The sequence below is a fragment of the Brassica napus genome, chromosome C2 (genome assembly GCF_020379485.1).
Source record: "Brassica napus cultivar Da-Ae chromosome C2, Da-Ae, whole genome shotgun sequence".
NCBI classification, from domain to species: domain Eukaryota; kingdom Viridiplantae; phylum Streptophyta; class Magnoliopsida; order Brassicales; family Brassicaceae; genus Brassica; species Brassica napus.
The window spans coordinates 991,353-1,011,721 of record NC_063445.1 but is presented as its reverse complement, the minus strand read 5'-3'; the positions used below and the strand labels follow the sequence as shown (position 1 = coordinate 1,011,721).

Here is a 20,369-nt window from a genome sequence, read left to right as displayed (position 1 = left end):
GGATTGGCAGGACACCTCTACGGGTTGATTATTCAATAATTTTGTATAGAAGAAATTGAACATGTCTCAGTCATAAATTAGAAACTGAATTGCATAATCATATATACAAAACACGAAACAAGATTAGGAACTATCATTACATAAAGAAGCGGAGATTTTCGGACAAATATTTTTTAATTACAAAACATTATGTAGGCATTCATTCATTTGTATGCATGGTGTATTCATCCCTTTATTTGTATAGTGTATTCTATATGTATTATTATCAGTGAATGTTTTTTTTGCTATAAATCACATTGAATGTTTGTTATAATTTGTTTTTTTAATCTTTTAGTGAGATTAGCGACGAGAAAAGTAGACAGGCTCATACTGAAAATGTTTTAGTGTTTAATTATTAAATTTAATCATTTTAAAAATCCTATCAGGATCAAAAAACGAAATCTATCATGCACCAACTCGTTAAATGTAACATAATCTTGCATAACTAGACACTTTTTGTTGTCATAAAATAAACATTTAAAAGTTTGAAAACTGTATTTTGAAAATTAATGTCACAGAATATAAATAATCTGAAAATGAGATGTTTGATTGATGCATTTCTAGCCATGAATAATTATGTTATGTGCTTTGAATAATAAATGTCCCAAAAATGAAATAATCTGAAAATGAGATGTTATTGATGCAATTCTAGCCATGAACCATATTTTTGAATAACTAAAGTCACACAAACTTGAGATATTCTGAAAATAAGATTCCATATTAATTGATGGAGTATTATGGATGATCGTCACGATCTATGTCGTACCAAAAGAGGATTTGAAACGATGGTTGATTATTACAAGAGTTTAACATTCATATACGATCAAACACGTACATATTAGTATACTATTCGTATGTCCCACCACGGTCTTGATGCAAGTAAACTTCATACTTAGCTAGAAAGGACCGTGTCCCCAAACCATCGCTATTACTAGTCAAGTTATACTCATCGCTGCGAATATGAACTCACCTTGGTATTGAATTAGAAAAGATGCGAAAAATACACTTGCTGATCAAAAATAGTTAGCCTAATGGTTAAACCAAAGAGTACTTTTGTTGTAAATTTTGTATAATTGTAAGATTTTTATTGGAAACTGAAAACAATTTTAATGATACTGATTAGAAATATAGTTTTGATATCTCTATCTGAATTTTAAATACGACGTTTTGTTTTTACTTTGAATTGTAAACCGTTGTAGTTCTACGCTTGTACTAGGAAGAGATGTACATACTAGAACATGTAGTATATAAAAATGTTCACATAAAAAACTGAACTTAAAAGGGCATTACCGTAATTTGAATTGATCCATTCATAAATACTACTATAAATAGAAGGTTGATGAAGCGGCTTGGAAAGGGGTGTCACAAGTTTCTTCCATTAAAACAAACCTCTTTCAAACAGTGGAAACACTTTTTATCTTTTAGTTCTTGAAAGGTATCCGTTCTTATATCCTGATCTAAAATATATACATCTTTTTATGGTCATTCCTATTTTTTATGTACATCTATTTATGTGTATATATAATTTATCTGTTATTGTTCTCCACATATATAAGCTATGATCTTAAACGTAATTTTTGGATACAAATTTTGGCTAATGATTATAATTTTTGCTTGGCAGTTTTGGAAAAAGGCCAAAATGTCAACAGAGAAGCCACCGTTGGCATCCGGTTTAGCTCGGACACGGTCTGAACAGCTATATGAGACGGTGGCCGCTGCCATCAAATCACCTCACGGCTCCATGGACGCCAATGGTGTGCCTGCAACGGCTCCGGCGACCACCGGTAGTGGAGGAGGGACGTTGTCGAGAAAATCAAGCCGGAGACTGATGATGGGGGTGTCTCCGGGGAGGAGTGGAGGAGCCGGGACACACATAAGGAAGTCTAGGAGTGCTCAGCTTAAGCTCGAGCTAGATGAGGTGAGCAGCGGTGCGGCGCTGAGTCGTGCGTCGAGTGCGTCGCTCGGGCTTTCGTTTTCATTCACCGGTTTCGCTATGCCGCCGGAGGAAATCTCCGACTCAAACCCGTTCAGCGACGACGAGATGATACGTAAGTCCTCGTGTAAACTGCTTTTTATTTCTTGTCATTTTTGTTACGGTGTTCTTGTTCCCATACTGAGAGGGTAGTTTGGTCATTTAGCCATGCAATCAGTGTCACAATAATAGTGATAACACAGTGGATATATGATTGGTGTACGTTGCTTTGCTTTTTTGCATGAGAGTCCGATAAAACAGACACAAGCACTTGGCCTTCTATTTTGTTCCACGTGTTTTCTTTCTCGTGCAACGTAAACTTTCCAGTTTCCACCACTTATTTTCTTTTTGCTATCTTTTCTTTTTTTGTTTTATTTTTTCACTTTTCAGTTGCAAACTCGATAGTGCGTTCAATAAATATATTTATCGTAGTATTGTAATGAGCAACCATTGAGAGATACATACCCTACGGGCACTCGTCCCACTATAATTTTGTATATTTCATAGTTTAATACATTATATATTGACACATTCAAACTTTGTTCTATGTCATATTTAATGAAAAGTTATTTTACTTAAGTCTTTTTGTTTTTTATATATGTTTCTTTCTACGTAAGATTTATAATTTTTTTTTAATGTTTTAGTTTAAAAGTTGAGTTTTTAATGAAAGTAAGTTGTGTTTTTTAAAAAATTATTAAAATTTTTTATTTAAAGTAAGTAAGCTTAAACTGAACAAAATAAAAAAGTATATTCTAAAATAAAAACGAATATGTGATTCGTAAACGTTACGTAGTGATTGATTCTCCAACTTGACAGCTTTTTATAGTTGTCAAAAAAAAAACTTAAAACTTAACAGCCTTTAATTTTATTTTTTGCTAAAAACTTAACAGCTTTTTATGACAAGTACAAAAAAAAGTAAGAGAATACAGTGTATTTTTTTTTTTTGATCAAAAGAGAATACAGTGTATATTGACCCAAAAAAGAAAGAGATTCCAGTGTATATTAGTCAAGATCGTGGGTCAAAAGTTCTAGTGTTTACATTTGAAACAACTGTTAAGTGTTAACTACTAAATGTACCTCAAAGTCCAAATCTCAAAGAAAGAAAGGTTGGTAACCAAGATTGACCAACAAACAGTTAAACACATCGTACATTATAAAGCTCACTAACCACTGTGCTTAGGTGTTACTATTCATCTACTTTAAAGACTCATTCACTGAGTCTCTGACCTCTTTACCTCTTAGTGTAGTTCTTAACGATGAATCAACTAACTGTTTCAGCGGAAGACAATGAAAACAAGAAGCCTAAGTTTCAAGCAGAACCAACATTGCCCATCTTTCTCAAGGTAAAAATAATCATTTCAAACCAGACAAAAAAAACAATGGGGTTGTTATGTATTTATGTCTATTTACTTCTTTTTTTTTGAAACGCCTATTTCTCTTTAATTAGTGTTAAGTTTCAGATAGAAATAATTAGATTGAAGTTGTTGGTGATTTTTCATGATCTCATCTCACATGACATTTATGAACAAGACTTAAGATAGTCTTAAATCCAAGAAAAAAAACACAAATTAAGGGGGAAAGAAGTGAAAGTATGTTATAATTTTTTTGTAAGTTGGTTTGGTCATGAAGCTAATATCAAGAACTATTGGTGGTTTTGTGTTTTTAATACATGCAGTTCAAGGAAGTTACATACAAAGTGGTGATAAAGAAACTGACATCATCTGTAGAGAAAGAGATCTTGAGTGGGATCAATGGGAGTGTAAGTCCTGGTGAAGTTCTTGCACTCATGGGTCCTTCAGGGAGTGGCAAAACAACTCTTCTTAGCTTACTCGGTGGTCGAATCTCTCAGTCGGCCATTGGAGGCTCTATTACTTACAATGACAAGCCTTACTCTAAGCACTTGAAAAGCAAGTAAGTCTTTATGTCCCTAAACCACCAAACTTCTTGTAAGAATACATAGATGGAGAGTTAAAAATTGTTTGTCTGTTTTTTTGGCAGGATTGGATTTGTGACTCAAGATGATGTTTTGTTTCCTCATCTTACCGTGAAAGAAACGCTAACCTACGCTGCTCGTTTGCGTCTACCTAAGACTCTTACAAGAGAGCAGAAGGAGCAACGAGCCATTGGTGTTATCCAAGAGTTGGGTTTAGAGAGGTATGTTACATCTTTTAGAGGTTCAAGAACATTACAAATGAAATGTTTGGTCGTTCTTTAAACAACTTGGATCATTTTTTTTTCAGGTGCCAAGACACTATGATTGGTGGAGCATTCGTGCGAGGTGTATCAGGTGGAGAGAGGAAAAGAGTTTCTATTGGAAACGAGATCATCATTAATCCCTCTCTGTTACTTCTTGATGAACCAACTTCCGGTTTAGATTCCACCACTGCTCTAAGAACAATCCAGATGCTTCACGACATAGCCGAGGTCTGTCTCTTTCTTTGTTGTATCTCAACTCTTTGTTGGTTGTTTGAATCCAGGGCGGGTCATGAACATAGCCTAGTGAAACATTGACCTTTAACTTCCAAATTTTTAGCAAATAATTATATATATATATAAGCCTTCAAATTATTTAAATTAAAATCTTACTAAATTGTTTATAGCTCGCAAAATTTCAGAACCGGCCATGTTTGAATCTTGATGTGTTTTGAACAGGCGGGGAAAACAGTGATCACAACAATACATCAGCCCTCGAGTAGGCTCTTCCATAGATTCGACAAGCTGATCCTATTAGGAAGAGGAAACCTTCTCTACTTTGGAAAATCATCAGAGGCTTTGGATTACTTTTCTTCCATTGGATGCTCTCCTCTCATCGCCATGAACCCTGCAGAGTTCTTGCTTGATCTCGCCAACGGTAACATCAACGACATCTCCGTGCCTTCTGAGTTAGAAGATAGAGTTCAAGTTGGCAATTCAGACAGAGAATCTCGATCTGGCAAGCCATCTCCTGCTGTTGTTCATGAGGTAATAAATCATAGAAACAACAACTAAAAGATTGTCTGAAACTAAATTGAGTTTTAATATATGTTTGAACATTCTAAGCAGTATCTGGTGGAAGCATACGAGGCTAGGGTTACAGAACAGGAGAAGAAGAAACTGACTGATCCTGTGCCACTTGGAGAAGAAGAAGCTAGGGCTAAAGTATTGCGTCTAAATAGACAATGGGGAGCGAGCTGGTGGGAGCAATACTGCATACTGTTCTCTAGAGGACTCAAGGAGAGGCGACATGAATACTTCAGCTGGTTGCGTGTTATACAAGTTCTTTCCACAGCTGTTATTTTAGGTCTTCTCTGGTGGCAGTCTGATATTCGGACTCCCAGCGGATTACAAGATCAGGTACATTGCTAACCGTAGAAATTGCGAGCCATAGGCCCATAACTTTCCTTAAGGCCCAAAATCAGTTTTTAGATATTCCGATTTAAAGAATGATCTTTTACACTAAGCTACCAACACTTTGTTGTACGTGTCGGTTTTGATGTCCTAATCCTCACTCCTCCCTACCTTTCTTGCAGGCCGGTTTGCTCTTCTTCATAGCTGTTTTCTGGGGATTTTTCCCTGTTTTTACAGCTATTTTTGCGTTTCCGCAAGAACGGGCCATGCTGAATAAAGAGAGAGCAGCGGATATGTATAGATTAAGTGCATATTTTTTAGCTCGGACCACGAGTGATCTCCCTCTCGACTTCATTCTACCTTCTCTCTTCCTTCTAGTCGTCTATTTCATGACAGGTCTTCGTCTCAGCCCGTACCCCTTCTTCTTGAGCATGCTCACTGTCTTCCTTTGCATCATTGCAGCTCAGGTGTGTTCAGATGGAACAAGAACACATTTCTGTAACGAAAAAAAATATAATTAAAAATGCTGAATTTTGGTTGTGTTTTGTCTTTGCTAGGGACTTGGACTTGCTATTGGTGCAATTTTAATGGACTTACAGAAGGCTACGACTTTGGCTTCAGTAACTGTCATGACATTTATGCTCGCTGGAGGGTTCTTTGTTAAGGTTAATCTTCTGTTTCTTTATTTTTACTCTGTTTCTTGCTTAGTGTATTATGTTTCTGAGTTTTTTTTTTTGTTTTGTGTCATGCAGAAAGTACCGGTGTTCATCTCGTGGATACGTTACCTATCCTTCAATTACCACACCTACAAGCTTCTTCTTAAAGTTCAGTATCAAGACTTTGCTCAATCCATCAACGGGATGAGAATTGACAATGGACTTACTGAAGTAGTTGCACTCGTTGTCATGATTTTTGGTTATCGCCTCCTTGCTTATCTCTCTCTCAGGCAAATGAAGATTACTACATAACCCAATATTTTGCGCAAGAAAAATATAACAAGCATAAGTTTTGTTTCCATTCTACATTAGCTCATAAGTTCCATAATATGTCTTCAAGTTTTCAAAAGTGTCATAAAAGAAACGATGAAGAAACTACTGTACTCCGTATGAAACGTTCGATCCAACCGTACCTATAACTGTACGTGCAGGCGTGCATGTCAATGATATACTCTCACTTATATAAGATGCTTTGTTTAGATAAATTTGAAAACATATAAACAGATCATAGTAGGGGTTGGCAAATAAAGCAAATCCAAAAATCCGAACCGATCTGATAAAAAACAATCCGAACCGAATCGAATATTACATAAATACCAAATGGGTTTTGTTTTATAGTATTTCGGATTATAAGTTTTATTCGAACAAAATCCGAATCCAAATAAATATCCAAAAAAAATCAAAATTCGAAAAAAACATTACTCATAGTCTCATATTAAACTTAAAGTCAATCGTGAATAAGTATATATTATATGAATAATTAACTCAATATTTAGTTTAATATATTTTGTTTTTTTTGTGCTTTTTTTTCTTCTATATAGTCGAGTTTATCGGGTTTGATGTGTTTCCGCTTGGTGTTTATCCGATATGAGTATTTATCATTTCAAAATTTTGATTTTTGGTCTTTTTTTACTGGATTTTTATTTGGTCTTCAGGTTTAACTAAATACAAAACAATAATTTAAAACCGAGAATCCAATTAAGATCTGAAGCCCAAAATTATATTGGCTTTAACCGTTTTTTGAAATATTACTAAACTCGAAACGAACCCGACTAAACCCAAACCGAATCCGAATCAAACTTTTATAATATCCGAATAGGGCTGAATTTCATAACCCAAAATTTTGAAATCCGATTGAATCTGAACTGAAAGTCGATTGATCTCCCGTTGCCCGGCCTTAAATCATGGTGCCAAATGGAACATTTTTTTTGTAACTGAACCAAATGAAACATTGGTCCACGGCTTCTAAAAGAAATTGAGTTATAAAAATAGATATCCAAATTATTTAATTTTTTTTAATTTAATTTGTTAATAAATTGTTTAAGATCGCCAAAGTTTAGGACCGGTCATGGATGCGAGATGAATTCTTCAAGTTACGAAGAATATATTAAAGAAACTTTATTCCATTAATTATTAAGGTGACATGACAAACAAAGACCACAACCCGAAATGTATGACCGAATTTGACCAAAACAAGACAAACTAGATAGATCATATGAGATGAGAAAAGACACTACAACAATAAAGACACAACAACAGTTTTATTCCAAGACACATTAATTTACTTCTTCGACGGCTATTTCACTAGGCATCGCTTGCACCACCAGAGTTGCCACTCTCTCCTTTATAGGTCTCCATGTCCTCTTCGTCATCAGATGGTTCCATGTTCAGATCGAATCGGTGAACCAGTTTGGGTAAATGAGTCACATCGCCATCTTCTTGGACCTTTGGATCATCAAAGAACCATTTATCCATTAAATAGGTACACCTACTTCCCATCAGGTTAGAACAATGTGCCTGCTCAAGTGCAACATCCAAAACCCTCGGGGTCTGATCAACCCCCGGAAATGGCTCGTTGACACTTGTATAAGCATGTTCCGGATAACCTAAATCTTTGTTCAAACCCATAATCCTCTTATTTGTATATGATCTCAAACTCTCAATCTCGGATTGGGAGAAATCATCAAGGCTGCGCCCGTTTTTGAGGTCGAACAAGAGATGTTCCATCTCCAACTCAGCAACTCTTACCCGGCAATCGGCTAGTTTCTTCTGAATCTTTTTGATATTGGTCTTGAGGAATGACTCTTGAGTCTCTGCCTTCATGTTCCTCTCGTAGCTTGGCAACGAGTAAAAACGGTCCACGAGAGATTCAGCCACCTCCTTAGACGGCCACGCCACCAACTTAGCATCATCAAGGTTGAAAAAAGTCAAACAAGCATCTAAACCACACAAGATGGTTAGCTCTTCAGCTTTTTTTATCAACCCTTGCGTCCTCCTCTTGAAAGCGGTGTTTCTTGCCCTTGGATTCTCGATCCGAGTAAGCTTCATCTTTTTTTTAGCCATTGACTCCAGTTTTTCTTGCCTTTGTATATCAACTTATACATATATATATACACTGAAGTCTGTGTATAAATCCCAAATTACCTCAAACACATAGCAAAACAAAGTAAAATAATATTGTATGTGATATTTCACATTTTTGAAGATTATAAATACATTCTTAAAAGGAACAAAATCTTATAATACTACCTATTTCTCAAAAAGAATCAAATCTTAGTATAAATACTACTTATTTCTTTATAAAACAAAGAAAAATTTATATATATATATGCAATGGCAAGAGTACACTCATTACACGTAGGCTGTACTAGTATGACATAAAATGCTAAATAAAATTTCTATTGAAAAGCCAGCAAACATTAGTAGTCTAGAATTTTCATTGATATCCCTAGATATTATTTGAAAAATAATTTTAAAAATTTTGTTTACGTATCGTCACCACATTCATTCTTACAAAAAAATAATGAAAAATTTAATATGACATTCTTTTATTACGACACGTACAATCTTAATGATTAAGGTTTTTATTTTTTTGTAAGATTCCTAAAGTTAGATAATAACAACTGGATATATATACTATATGTGGATACTAAAATTCATACTAGAAATTTGGTTGTTTTATATTTGGAAATCAGGAAATAAAAAAATTGTGGACACAAAATCTATAGAACACAATAATACAATCATGAGCAGATCCAACAATTATTTTAGTATGGGGCATGCAGTTTAAATCATTTCTAAAACAGGGACACTTACATAAATTTTAAGTTAATTACTGGAAAAAAAATCAGAGTGGGGGCACATGCCACACCCATGCCCTTTTTGGGTTCGTCCTTGGATGTACTCATGTTCAAGTTAACATGATGATAATAACTGTGTTTGCAAGATCAATAAATATTACAAGACTAAAACTAGCTAAACAAGGTCGATGTGTTTGAGGGAGAAAACTCAAAGTCGAGTTGTATATGTGTGCTGGGAATGTGCTTGTTCTCTCGTCTTCTTTTACTTTTTATACTTGTCTATGCCGTTTTATGTCGGTATTTTCTCACCCTTGCTCATTTGATGACGAAGATCTCGGGATTCTCTTTCACTTCCTTCTGTGTGAATTTCGCAACTTCTTGGAATATCCATCGTCATGTGTCAACAAAGCAGAAACAATTCGGATTCTCTATGCGACATCTTCTTCGTCGAGGTTGAAATCAAACGTCACAACCATCGTGAAGTCATATTCTTCTGGCTGATTCATGATTTGGGCCAATACTATTTATGTAAATTATATACATTAAATTTTAAAACAATATAACTGCAAGTATAAAATATTTCCACATCAAATTAATATAAAAATTAACTAATTTCATATAAATATGTATATTTTAATCAAAATTAAATGCAAGTTCAAAATGAAGTGTAAGTTCAAAACTCAATGCAAGTGTATCCTAACGAATATAAAACTAAAAAGAAAGTTAAATATTCGAAATATTCTTAAATCCAAAAATCAGCATAAATATGTTATTAACTTATTATCAAGTTTTAAAATTTAAATTGTTAAATTTATTTGTATTCAAACGCGATAAAATACATTAAAATCGGTTTATTAGGAAATATCATAAGATAACAAAAAAAAAAGCCAAAATAAAATAAAATTTCTCATTTTTGAATGATCGGTAAATCAAAAGTTGAATTACTAATAAATTTAAGTTTTCGTCTTATAAAAAATATTTTTTCTTGAAGTTATTTATGTACATTGAGCAAGAAACCACCTAGTGGATTTTAACTATAACCACTACTAAAATTGCCAGTTTTCTGCCACTATCTGTGCATTAAAAGTGATGAGAATAAGCAGCCAACAAGACTATCAAATACGTCATCTCATTCGAGTACTCACCATGACATGGCTCAATATTTGATCAAGAAGCCCCATGAAATTATTCTAGAGGCTGAACATGGATCTTGTGGGACAAATTTAGTATGAATCCATCATCGTACATTCGTACACTGAGATGGTGTACTAAGACCACGACTCAGGCTCCAGCTTTCTGCTGATTCGAGGGATTATCTACACTTAGACCATTTTGTTTTGCCAGATAACAAGAAAAAGTCAAATATTCTCAATCATTACAATCAATATTATATAATCAAGTGTTAGAACAGAGCTGAAATTCGCAGATGCGTACCACAGGAGGAGAGAACATTCTTATGATAAAGCCAAGTAAATTGGGAGCAGCAGACAGGTTAATTTGGCTCGGAAATGAATCCGGAGACTACTCAACCAGCTGGGGTTATTGGACGGCGAAAAACAACATCAATATGGCTTCACCGTTCCCGCAATATCCCTTTGATTGGCAGGGAAACATTTGGAAGCTCCACGTGTCCCCTAAGCTAAAGCTCTTCCTTTGGAAACTCTTCCGAGGCGCCCTCCCAGTGGGAACATGCCTCGCAGCCAGGAACATCGCATCAGCCATTAACTGTAAGAGATGTAATGAACCTGAATCTATCACTCATCTTTTCCTTCACTGCAACTTTGCGCAGAAAGTTTGGAGTCTTGCACCCTTCTCTTCTACCTTTGATGCTAGAGGAATGATAGATTTAGGATCTTCATGGCCCGATCTGAGTAAACAATACTGCCTTCCACCAGTGGGCATTTCGACAGGACCGCTAGCACCCTGGATATTATGGTCTCTATGGGTCGCAAGAAAAAAGTTCATATTCGAGAATAAGGAAATCCTTGAGGAGGACGTGATCACAAATGCAATAACAGCGGCGAAGGAATGGTTAAATGAACAGACTCGGGATTCCTCTGTCAAACCACCAACAAACCCACAGAGAGCACCAATACCATCAAACACCCCTGTTTTGAAAACAGATGCAGCATGGAAAGGAGACTCCCTCATTGCAGGTTTAGGTTGGATCCTAGAGGAAGAACTACAGAAAGTTGAAAGAATGGTGCACTGACACTTTGTACCGTCTCCGTTACTGGCGGAGGGTTTGGCCCTTAGAGAAGCACTCCAGTTCTGCAAGAACAGAGGTATCCGCCAACTACAAGTACTCTCGGATTCAGCTCAGCTAGTCAAAGCAATCAACACGAAGGCCCCGAACTCGGAACTGTATGGCTTAGTCTCAGATATCCTACGTCTATCTATCGACTTCGATTTCATTTCATTTGGTTGGATTCGTAGAAACAAAAACAATGGGGCTGATGCCTTGGCTAAACAGGCCTTAATGGCTGAAACTAATGTATTAAACCCTGGGTCTTAACCTTTTTTAATGAAAGTTTGTGTTACAAAAAAAAAAAAAATCAAGTGTTAGAAAACATGAGAGACGGCTATGACTAAGACATGCAAAGTCGCATGTTGTACAAAGAAAAAAAAACGAAGACGATTTGATTATATTATTTAGAACAAGAAAATTATGGACTGCTTAGACTTGAAATTGCATCTAGGCCAACTTGATTAATATATTGGTTTTGCTTCACGTAACTTATATACAAACCTTCTTTAAAACTTTATGTAAACCAATTTGTAAACAAGAAAAAAAAAATCATCAGCTAAGCAACGCTGGCTGGCATCAAATGTATTTCAAATGATTAACGTCTAACAAAACTTTTATATATGTGAAAGTTATTAAACGCCACTAGTATTTATTATCATATTTGAAGCCGCCCTTACCCAAGAAAAACCTATATGACATATAGCTTACATTTAAACGTTGACTCTCCAACTTCATCAACGTGATGACCAAAAACAAAACATTCACTCATTTTCTCGTATTCTCATCATTCAGAAAACACACAAAAATTTATTAAAATCCAATGGCTGCAATGAATACCACGCCTGACTCCGACCGGTATATACCAGCCACTGATAGGATCGGTGGCTTCGCTTACGGGCTAGGTGTTTCCATTGGTATACTTCTCCTCATCACCACAATCACCCTCGCTTCTTATTATTGCACAAGAACCCATATCTCCGCCTCTCCAACGACCACTCCGAGGACAAGACGCAGGCAAAGACAGGTCAATGTAACTTCGCTACCTGGCGAAGAACGTTTTCATTTGGACGGTGACGATCAAAATGACACCGTGGTGGTCGAAATCTTGGGACTAAACGATGAAGAAATCAAGAGTTTCCCTAAGCTTCCTTACGAAGAGGCTCGCGTGAGTTATAGCTTGCAAAAGGATTCCACTGCGACGTCGTGTTGTTCTATATGTCTTGCGGATTACAAGAAGACAGATATGATCAGGGTTTTGCCGGATTGTAACCATTTGTTCCACGACAAGTGCGTTGACCCTTGGCTCAAGCTTCATCCTACGTGTCCCGTGTGTCGTACGTCTCCGTTGCCGTCTCCGGCGATGACACCTGTCGCCGACGACGTTACATTTTCCCGCCGGCCGATGGATGTTTGACATTTTTCCTCTTTCTTTTAATTTTTTAATATATTTTGATTCTTGTTGACATTTATTAGAGTATATTATCTTCAAGCTGTAAATTTCACGGGTGTTATTTGGTTGCTTATACAAAATACAAACAATATTAGTGATTTATTTTGAGACGATTTGTAATGTTAATATGTACGTTTAAGATTATAATATATAGCGAAAATGTGGAAAATATACATTTACCATTTTAATTCTACTTACAAAAGCATTTTAAAAATATAAAAAAGAAGAGGAGAAAAATTAAATTAAGAAGAAAAGTAGTATATTATACAGTCGAAGTTGTTTTACAAAAAAAAAAAAATTATACAGTTGAAGATAGCAAATCCTACCAAAATTTTTCGGTGGCAAATCAATATTGTAAAAAAATATAAAAAATATATATATATATATATTGTAATAAAACACTATTATTTTCACCGAAAAATAAATAACTAGTAACTACCTAATAGTTCGTTATGGGGCGTAATCATTTTGATCATTCACACCAAATAACTTTCTCAATGAAATCTAGCCGTCCGTTTTTACATTCATAAACAATTGACCTAGTTGAAGTAACGGTCCAGATCTCGCTTACATTCCTGGAGAATTATAAGAGTAAAAGAAACGGCGCCCTACTCCTGTATTTGATCACCACCTGAAAACCCTTATAGTTTCGAGATTCCACCAACCATGTCAAGAGTCGTGGTTCTTCCTCTCGCTGTTTATCTTCTCCTATTTGTTTCAACGACTGCTCGAGCCACCGATGTCCAATACTGTGGTAACGTTTGAGTCCCCTCTGTCTCTTCCTTATCAACTGTGCTCTGAGTTTGTCATGTTATGTTTGGTTGTAGAGGAGAATGCAGAGTACGAAGTAAAAGTGAAAGAGGTTGATATATCTCCTTATCCTATAGCTCGAGGCGAGCCAGCTACCTTTACCATCTCTGCCACCACAGGTTGCTTCTTCACTTTAACTGTTTCAACACTCGTATCTTGCTTCTTATTTCTCAATGAGTATTTTTAGGGCGGTCGTGAGATTTTGAGGGTTGTAGATGATTTTGTAAAAAAAATTAATAAAAAATAAATTACAAATTTAAGGACTTATATTTATGTAATTTTCTTCAAAATTTTTGAAAAATACTTGGATTCATTTTGTGGGTGATGTTTGTTTCTTATAAAGGCCGTGTGATCTCGGGTGGGAAGTTGGTGATTGAAGTTACGTACTTCGGATGGCACGTTCACTCTGAGACGCATGACCTTTGCACTCAGACTACTTGTCCTGTTGAGACCGGAGATTTCTTGGTTGCACACTCTCAAGTTCTTCCTGTCTATACTCCTTCAGTAAGTTTTCATGTTTTTTGAGCAATACATAAGAGACATAACATGACTAGCTTGAATGTGTCTGAACGTTGCATATTAGTGTCGGAAAATTCTGAAAAAATGGTAGATGACACGCTCTACTCTTTTTATTTATCTTCCAGGGTTCTTACTCGCTGCAAATGAAGATGATTGATGCGCAGAATAAGGAGTTAACGTGCTTTAGCTTCTCTATCGACATTGGATCCGCACCATCTGTGGTCGCCGACATGTAGAGAAAATTCACCTGGGCGAATACTGTTAATCGCTTTATTTGCCACTGTATAAATAGTTTCTTAGATTTGGTTATTTTCTACCTCTTATCAGTTATGCTAGAGCTGGATTTTCTTCTTTTTTCATCATTAATATAGATATATATATACACATGATTAAGTGTTTCTGCTGTTCCAATCAACATATCACCAGGTCACATGGCATAAGTCAAGTGGTTGAACGGTGTAGTGACCATTTCAAACCATCATGCAATGTGAGAAGTAATCAACGTAAATATATACAAGATTGATTGCTGATCGTCATGATAATAATGGTTAGTAGGCTTGTGAAATGTCCTCTTTGTAGTTGATGTTACAATAACTATTCGAATTTAAGAACTTAAGCTATTTCAAACGAGACACCAAAACTTTGTTTCTTTCTTATCTCTCAACCCCAACTTCTCACGACCACTCACCTATCCTTCTGAGATGTTTCTCTCTTTTGTAGTATAGTGAAAACTTTTGGGGATGTTATAACTCTAATCAGGCGTAGTAGACTGATACGAAAGGGATTTCAACGTCCTTGTCATTGTCATCACAAGCCACCACAACATCCAAGTGATGCTCTAAGCCTCTAACTCGGCTCATTTAAACTTCCTTATGAGTTTTTTCAGTAAGCTAAAAATTATACAATGTATAGTATAATATGTGACATACTTACCTTGAAAGAGAAATTAAGAGAAGGCCATATGGCTCATTGGGCTCATTTTATGGTCCAGTTTTTTTTTTTTTGACTGGTCCAGTTATTCTTCTTTTTCCTGTGTTAGCTAGCAAACAACTATGGAATCACTTTGTGCGGGGATACACAAAGTATTATGTATCACCCCCTTCCAGCACAAACTTGTAGATTTTTAAAAAAAAAAATTGTTTGTGGCAGATTAGAAGCTTTTCTCACTCACACAAATTACATTCAGTCCTTAGCAAAAAAAACAAATTACATTCAGTATTTTATTTTGAATTTGTCGCACAAAAAAAAGTATTTTATTTTGAATAACCAAAACACGTGACACTTAAACTAAAATGGATTTGGTGGTTTCTAAAGGAGAAATCCGGAAATAATCTGACAAGTCACTAGGGATATATCTTGAACATAGATCATTAACCCCAGTGTCTTCCTTACATCCCCTGAAGCCTCGTTATGTTTTATACTTTTCAAAGTCTCCAAATACTTTCGGACTCCCAAGTCCTTGTTTTGGCCCTGCGTGAAGGGCGGGATATGAATGAGATCGCGGGTGTCCTCCAAGACATTAGAAACCTTGCCACTCTCTTCTGTCCAATCTCATTTACTTTTGTACCTCGACTAGAAAATTTGCAGGCTGATGCTTTAGCAAGCTCAGGTCTTAACCGTCTTCTTGTTGAAACTTGAACATCTTTAAATTATAATGCAAGTAGTAGTTTGACAAAAAAAAATAAAGCTTACAAACATGCACTATTAAGTCGTGTGGACTATATACGTAATGCCTAGGATTGAAGGCATACTAAAATCCATGAACAGTTGTCGTATCACAGATGCATTTCTATTGTAAGACCATTTGAAACTAAACAAAAATGTAACTGTAAATAGAGGTAAAAGAGGAAATAACATTTTTGGGGGTCAGTAAAAGATGAAATAGTTATGAGTTCAATAAATAGTATACAGAGAGGAGACAGTAGTGGTGTGGTAGGAACTCAGTAAATCAATGTTAGATTATGAAAATCATAGGGTCCCCACTCTCCATAGAAAGAAAACGACAGTTTACACGAATACATACACTGTACTCTGGATTTACATGAAACCCTAGTTACTTAACTTTGTATCACCTTTTTCACTCAACCTCCTTTATTACTTTACCACCTGACCGGCCTCTCTCTCTCTATCTCTTAGCATAGCTAATAGTACTGCAATATTCCATATCCCACGCTTCTTCCGAAACTATTGCTTGATGCTTCTCTTTTTATATTGGAATCCCAACTTAAAGCACACGTTTCAATCAATTCCGTTTTAATTTGTTATACCAAACTAACTCAATATTTATGTTTTGTGTGCTCGTGAATCTTCTTCGCTTTGTAATGTTATCTACCATTGTGGTCTTCACAGTGTTTGATCCCTACTTACACTATTCATAAGGGCTATGTATGCCAAAGTCACACCTATGTCTTTTCTCCATTTTTTCTTCAAACAAATTAAATCTCTATAAATGTTTTGATCATGTGTGAATTCATATATTGATGTGTAATCTTAGATATATGCACACAACTACATTGCAATATGTAATGTAAGTTCATGAATCTATATATAATTTTTTTTTTTTTTTTTTTTTTTTTTTAACTAACTTATATATTAATTAACGAAACCAACCCCGGAAGGCGAACCGGAACAAGACCTCCGGTTAGTCGATGAAGAAACAGTGAACGTTGAAAATAGATTGGGCTTATCGCTAAGTACATGGGAAAGTAAATGAAATAAACAGCGGAAGGGAAAGAATTCCGGCTCGAAGGACCAGAATGGTCACTCGTCATCACCTGAAAAACGCGGCCAACGACACCGACTTAGCCAAGGCCAAGCCGAACACTGTATCTTCATATCCTTTTCAAAAGAGGCGCCGACACACAGATTCAACCATCACCAGACACTACTTTCACCCGTCGGACCGAAACCGTGGAAGTTGAAACAGACCACACCATCGGAGTTACCGCCTTCCCCAAATGGTCCATTTTTATGTCCAAAGCTCTAACCCACGAAGGTGCTACCCTCCTAAACCGCTGCCCCGCACCACGGAGATTCAAGAAGGTCCACTCCATCAAACCAATAAGAGGCTCATTCACAAAAAAACGGATCCAAGATAGCAGCAGCGCCCAATACCAATAGGCTCCTTAAGACCTGAAAAGCTACAAGAAAGCAACACTACTGATGTAGGGAGCGAGACATCAGAACTGGGATGTGATGCAGCCAACAAGCAGAGTCATCGAGGAAGGGACATGAAGCTGGAGACTACCCAAGCTAAGCCACCACCTCACTGCTTGCCGTTTCCGAGAACCAGAACGCAGCTAGCTTCATATCGTCAAACTGTCGCAGCGATGACAAAGCTACGACCCCACAAGGAAGCACAGGAGCAAACGCCAAAGAAAACTTACCGGTAGCTTCTGAGACGGACTGAAAAAGGACACCGAGTAGAGACATTGCAGATGAGAAAGAGGTCTCCGGAACCGCAACGACGTGGCCATAGACGACCAAATCGGGACGCAGCCCATTGAACCTCCACACGCCAACACTAGAAGCTCTAGCACGCACCAGAAACCCCCTAGGAAAAGACGCACCTCCGAGAAGAGAGCACTCCAGAGCTCTCATGATGCCGGGTCAAAAGATAAGGCTAGCCAAGACGCCGAGGAAAGCCACCAACCTGGAAACCCAGCACCGCACCTCGAAACCAGACCACAACGGGCAGATCTAACGATTGAAGCCCAGATCTGGAGGAGGAACCGCCACATCTCCCACACGCGCCACTGTCTTGTACGAGTGAGTTCAAACGGAGATGGAAAAAGAACCCACTCTAAACCCTGAAAAGCCGACCCCTTCGACTTGTCACCGCATCTCCAGCCTCATAGTCACACCGGAGAGCCAAACTCCACCAAGTCCAGGTCGCGAATCCGTCGTTAATGAAGCTCTTCTTCTAGGGTGACACACATATCGGGTGGAAAACGACAGTGAGGACAAAGGAGCAAAGAAAAATAAGTAAAGGGGGGAGAGAAGCCCTCCGGCGGCGGCGAAACGGAGGCCACGCGCCGGAGGCAGACACAGATCTGACGAGAGAAAACTTAGAGTGAGGAAGGGTTAGAGAGAGACCAAAAAAATGTCTTTTTTTTATCTATCTATATATAATTGCTTTACGCATTGTGATTATTATACCATATAATACTGTTTTTCACATAGCTTTTAAGGACCGATTAATTTGACTACAATATTCTACTATAAGTTTGTACCTCATATCTCAAAAGGTCATAAAGTGTTGTTGGAGTAGATCTTCACATATGTGATCTACTAGCAAGATCACTTCCAACAGAGGGTTCTAAATGAACATCTAATAATTAAAATTAAAAAATAAATTAAGAAAAAAAGTAGGAGAGAAGTTAAGATAAAGGTTTAAAATTATATTTTTCAGAATTTTATTAGAATTAAAACTAATCAGTTCTTTTTATCAAATTAAAATAAAAATAATTTTTAATAAGAATCTTCAAATGAGAAACTTTCCATTGAGGTTGCTCCTAAACATAATTAACATATGGTTCCTCTGAGACATCTAAACTTGATTATGTAGTATTTATTGAAAAAACTATATGAACAAGAGCATATACATTTCACACTGTCTTACACTAAGAATCTGATTCTCTAATCGGTTTTGGGAGACGACGCCGTTTCAACTTGCGAAAGGCTTCGCCAGAAACCACCACTGTAGAATCTGCTCCACATCTCCTTCTCTAACGCAACCACCTCCTCGTCTTCTCCTTCTTCTTCGTCCTTCAGCTCCATCGCTAGCTTATCGAGATCTTCCTCCTCTCTGCTCTCTACCGGATGAACGGCGAACTTCGAGCTCCCGACTTTGCTCAGCTTTGAATCTCCGTTTCCTCTCTTCGCCAGCCCTCGTCTCCCCCGCACACGGCGGAAGAGTCCGCGAGGGATCTTGTATACGGCGAGGACGACGAGGCTGACGACGCTGCAAGGACCGCAGCAACATAAGGCGGCGAAATCCGCCGTCGTGCCACCGCAAAACTCAGCCGCCGTGGATCCTCCGCAGCACAGCGACGGCGTCGAGAGTCCTCGACGGCGTTTCACGCCGGGAGAAGTCGACGGATTCATTATTTGCGAGCTTCTAAACACAAATCTCTAGCTCGTCTTTGCTCAATGTACATCACCAACTGATAACAGACTCCATTTTCCGAGAAAAGTAGGCACTGAATCTGGGAAAATGATATTTTCTCGAGAATGTGAAGAGTCTGTTTGAAAATGGAGAGACTGTTGAGATTAAAGGCCAAAGCGCTGAAACTGATTTTGGGTTATTTAATGAAGACGACCATGAATTTAACAATTATATCCATGTGTGTTTATATATACAGAATAGTCGTCTCAGTGGATAGAATATTATTAGTATCATTTAAGCCTTATTTTAGTTACATATCTGCAATAAAAACGTTCCTCGGAGAGGTTAGCTAAAAAGAATTTAGTTATATACATTAGATCTTTGTTTGATTTTGACTAAATATTCAAAATGTATTAAGTTTATATCATTATTCTAAACATCACATCAGCATTCTTAAAAGCAAAAAGAATGCTTTTTGTTTTGTGCAATAAGAATGCTAGTTAACTCAAAAAGTGTCTTTATAATGGAAAAACATGTTGACAAAAAAAACTAGTGGTAGAAAAAATATAAAGTAGGATTAACAAATAATCATCTTTGTCTTTTTAAATTCTTGAAAGTTATCTTCTTCTTTTTGTAGCAAACTTGAAAGTTCTCTTAAAGGTTAAAACCAGATCTCATTGTTGACAAAAAAAAAATCTCATTAAATAAAGAGAACACACAGTATAATATGCCAAAATGCTAATTGCAAATATAACTAGAAGCCCATTATACATATCAACAACACCGGCCCAACTGTCGTAAGTGACATATTTGTCAACCGGGCCAAGCACCCCAGTTCAAAACGGTTTTGATTAGGAGCTACGACACTTCCAGGAACAACTGCGATATATTACAACACCGCTCTGGTTCTTGAACAGGACAGAGCGGTCAAGCTGTTTCGATTATAAATGGCAGCAACAGGTGTTGGTGTGTACTGTGCGAGTAGGTACGCTACTGATATCGGTATGAGAGGTAGAGGGCCGCACAAGAAGGCTCTCTGTAGAGATGTTCCATGTAGTTGACCCTCCATTGGCAGACATTGCTTAACCAACCACATTGTGT

The 20,369-nt window shown here is 36.9% G+C and overlaps 5 protein-coding genes across 5 annotated transcripts; 3 read left to right on the top strand and 2 right to left on the bottom strand.

Moving 5' to 3' along the window:
* The first annotated feature begins 1,371 nt into the window (after window positions 1–1,371).
* LOC106422772 (ABC transporter G family member 22) lies at window positions 1,372–6,539 on the top strand. The gene is made up of 11 exons (XM_013863567.3): window positions 1,372–1,474; window positions 1,661–2,087; window positions 3,290–3,354; window positions 3,687–3,922; window positions 4,010–4,165; window positions 4,252–4,435; window positions 4,664–4,972; window positions 5,054–5,344; window positions 5,521–5,805; window positions 5,896–6,003; window positions 6,091–6,539. The coding sequence occupies exons 2-11, from the start codon at window positions 1,679–1,681 to the stop codon at window positions 6,304–6,306; spliced, it is 2,259 nt and encodes a 752-aa protein (XP_013719021.1). The 5' UTR covers window positions 1,372–1,474; window positions 1,661–1,678; the 3' UTR covers window positions 6,307–6,539.
* A 1,099-nt stretch (window positions 6,540–7,638) lies between these two features.
* LOC106422662 (MADS-box transcription factor PHERES 2-like) lies at window positions 7,639–8,397 on the bottom strand. The gene has a single exon (XM_013863441.1). It carries the CDS (start codon window positions 8,395–8,397, stop codon window positions 7,639–7,641), a length of 759 nt encoding a protein of 252 aa, XP_013718895.1.
* A 3,297-nt stretch (window positions 8,398–11,694) lies between these two features.
* LOC125581372 (putative RING-H2 finger protein ATL71) lies at window positions 11,695–13,121 on the top strand. Its single transcript, XM_048746695.1, has one exon. The coding sequence runs from the start codon at window positions 12,203–12,205 to the stop codon at window positions 12,794–12,796; it is 594 nt and encodes a 197-aa protein (XP_048602652.1). The 5' UTR covers window positions 11,695–12,202; the 3' UTR covers window positions 12,797–13,121.
* Window positions 13,122–13,317: 196 nt separating this feature from the next.
* On the top strand, window positions 13,318–14,572 carry LOC125581373 (putative phosphatidylglycerol/phosphatidylinositol transfer protein DDB_G0282179). Its single transcript, XM_048746696.1, has 4 exons — window positions 13,318–13,586; window positions 13,660–13,761; window positions 13,986–14,146; window positions 14,287–14,572. The coding sequence occupies exons 1-4, from the start codon at window positions 13,499–13,501 to the stop codon at window positions 14,395–14,397; spliced, it is 462 nt and encodes a 153-aa protein (XP_048602653.1). The 5' UTR covers window positions 13,318–13,498; the 3' UTR covers window positions 14,398–14,572.
* A 2,232-nt stretch (window positions 14,573–16,804) lies between these two features.
* Window positions 16,805–20,268, bottom strand: LOC106369884. Its single transcript, XM_048746693.1, has one exon. The coding sequence runs from the start codon at window positions 19,265–19,267 to the stop codon at window positions 18,800–18,802; it is 468 nt and encodes a 155-aa protein (XP_048602650.1). The 5' UTR covers window positions 19,268–20,268; the 3' UTR covers window positions 16,805–18,799.
* Window positions 20,269–20,369: the final 101 nt, after the last annotated feature.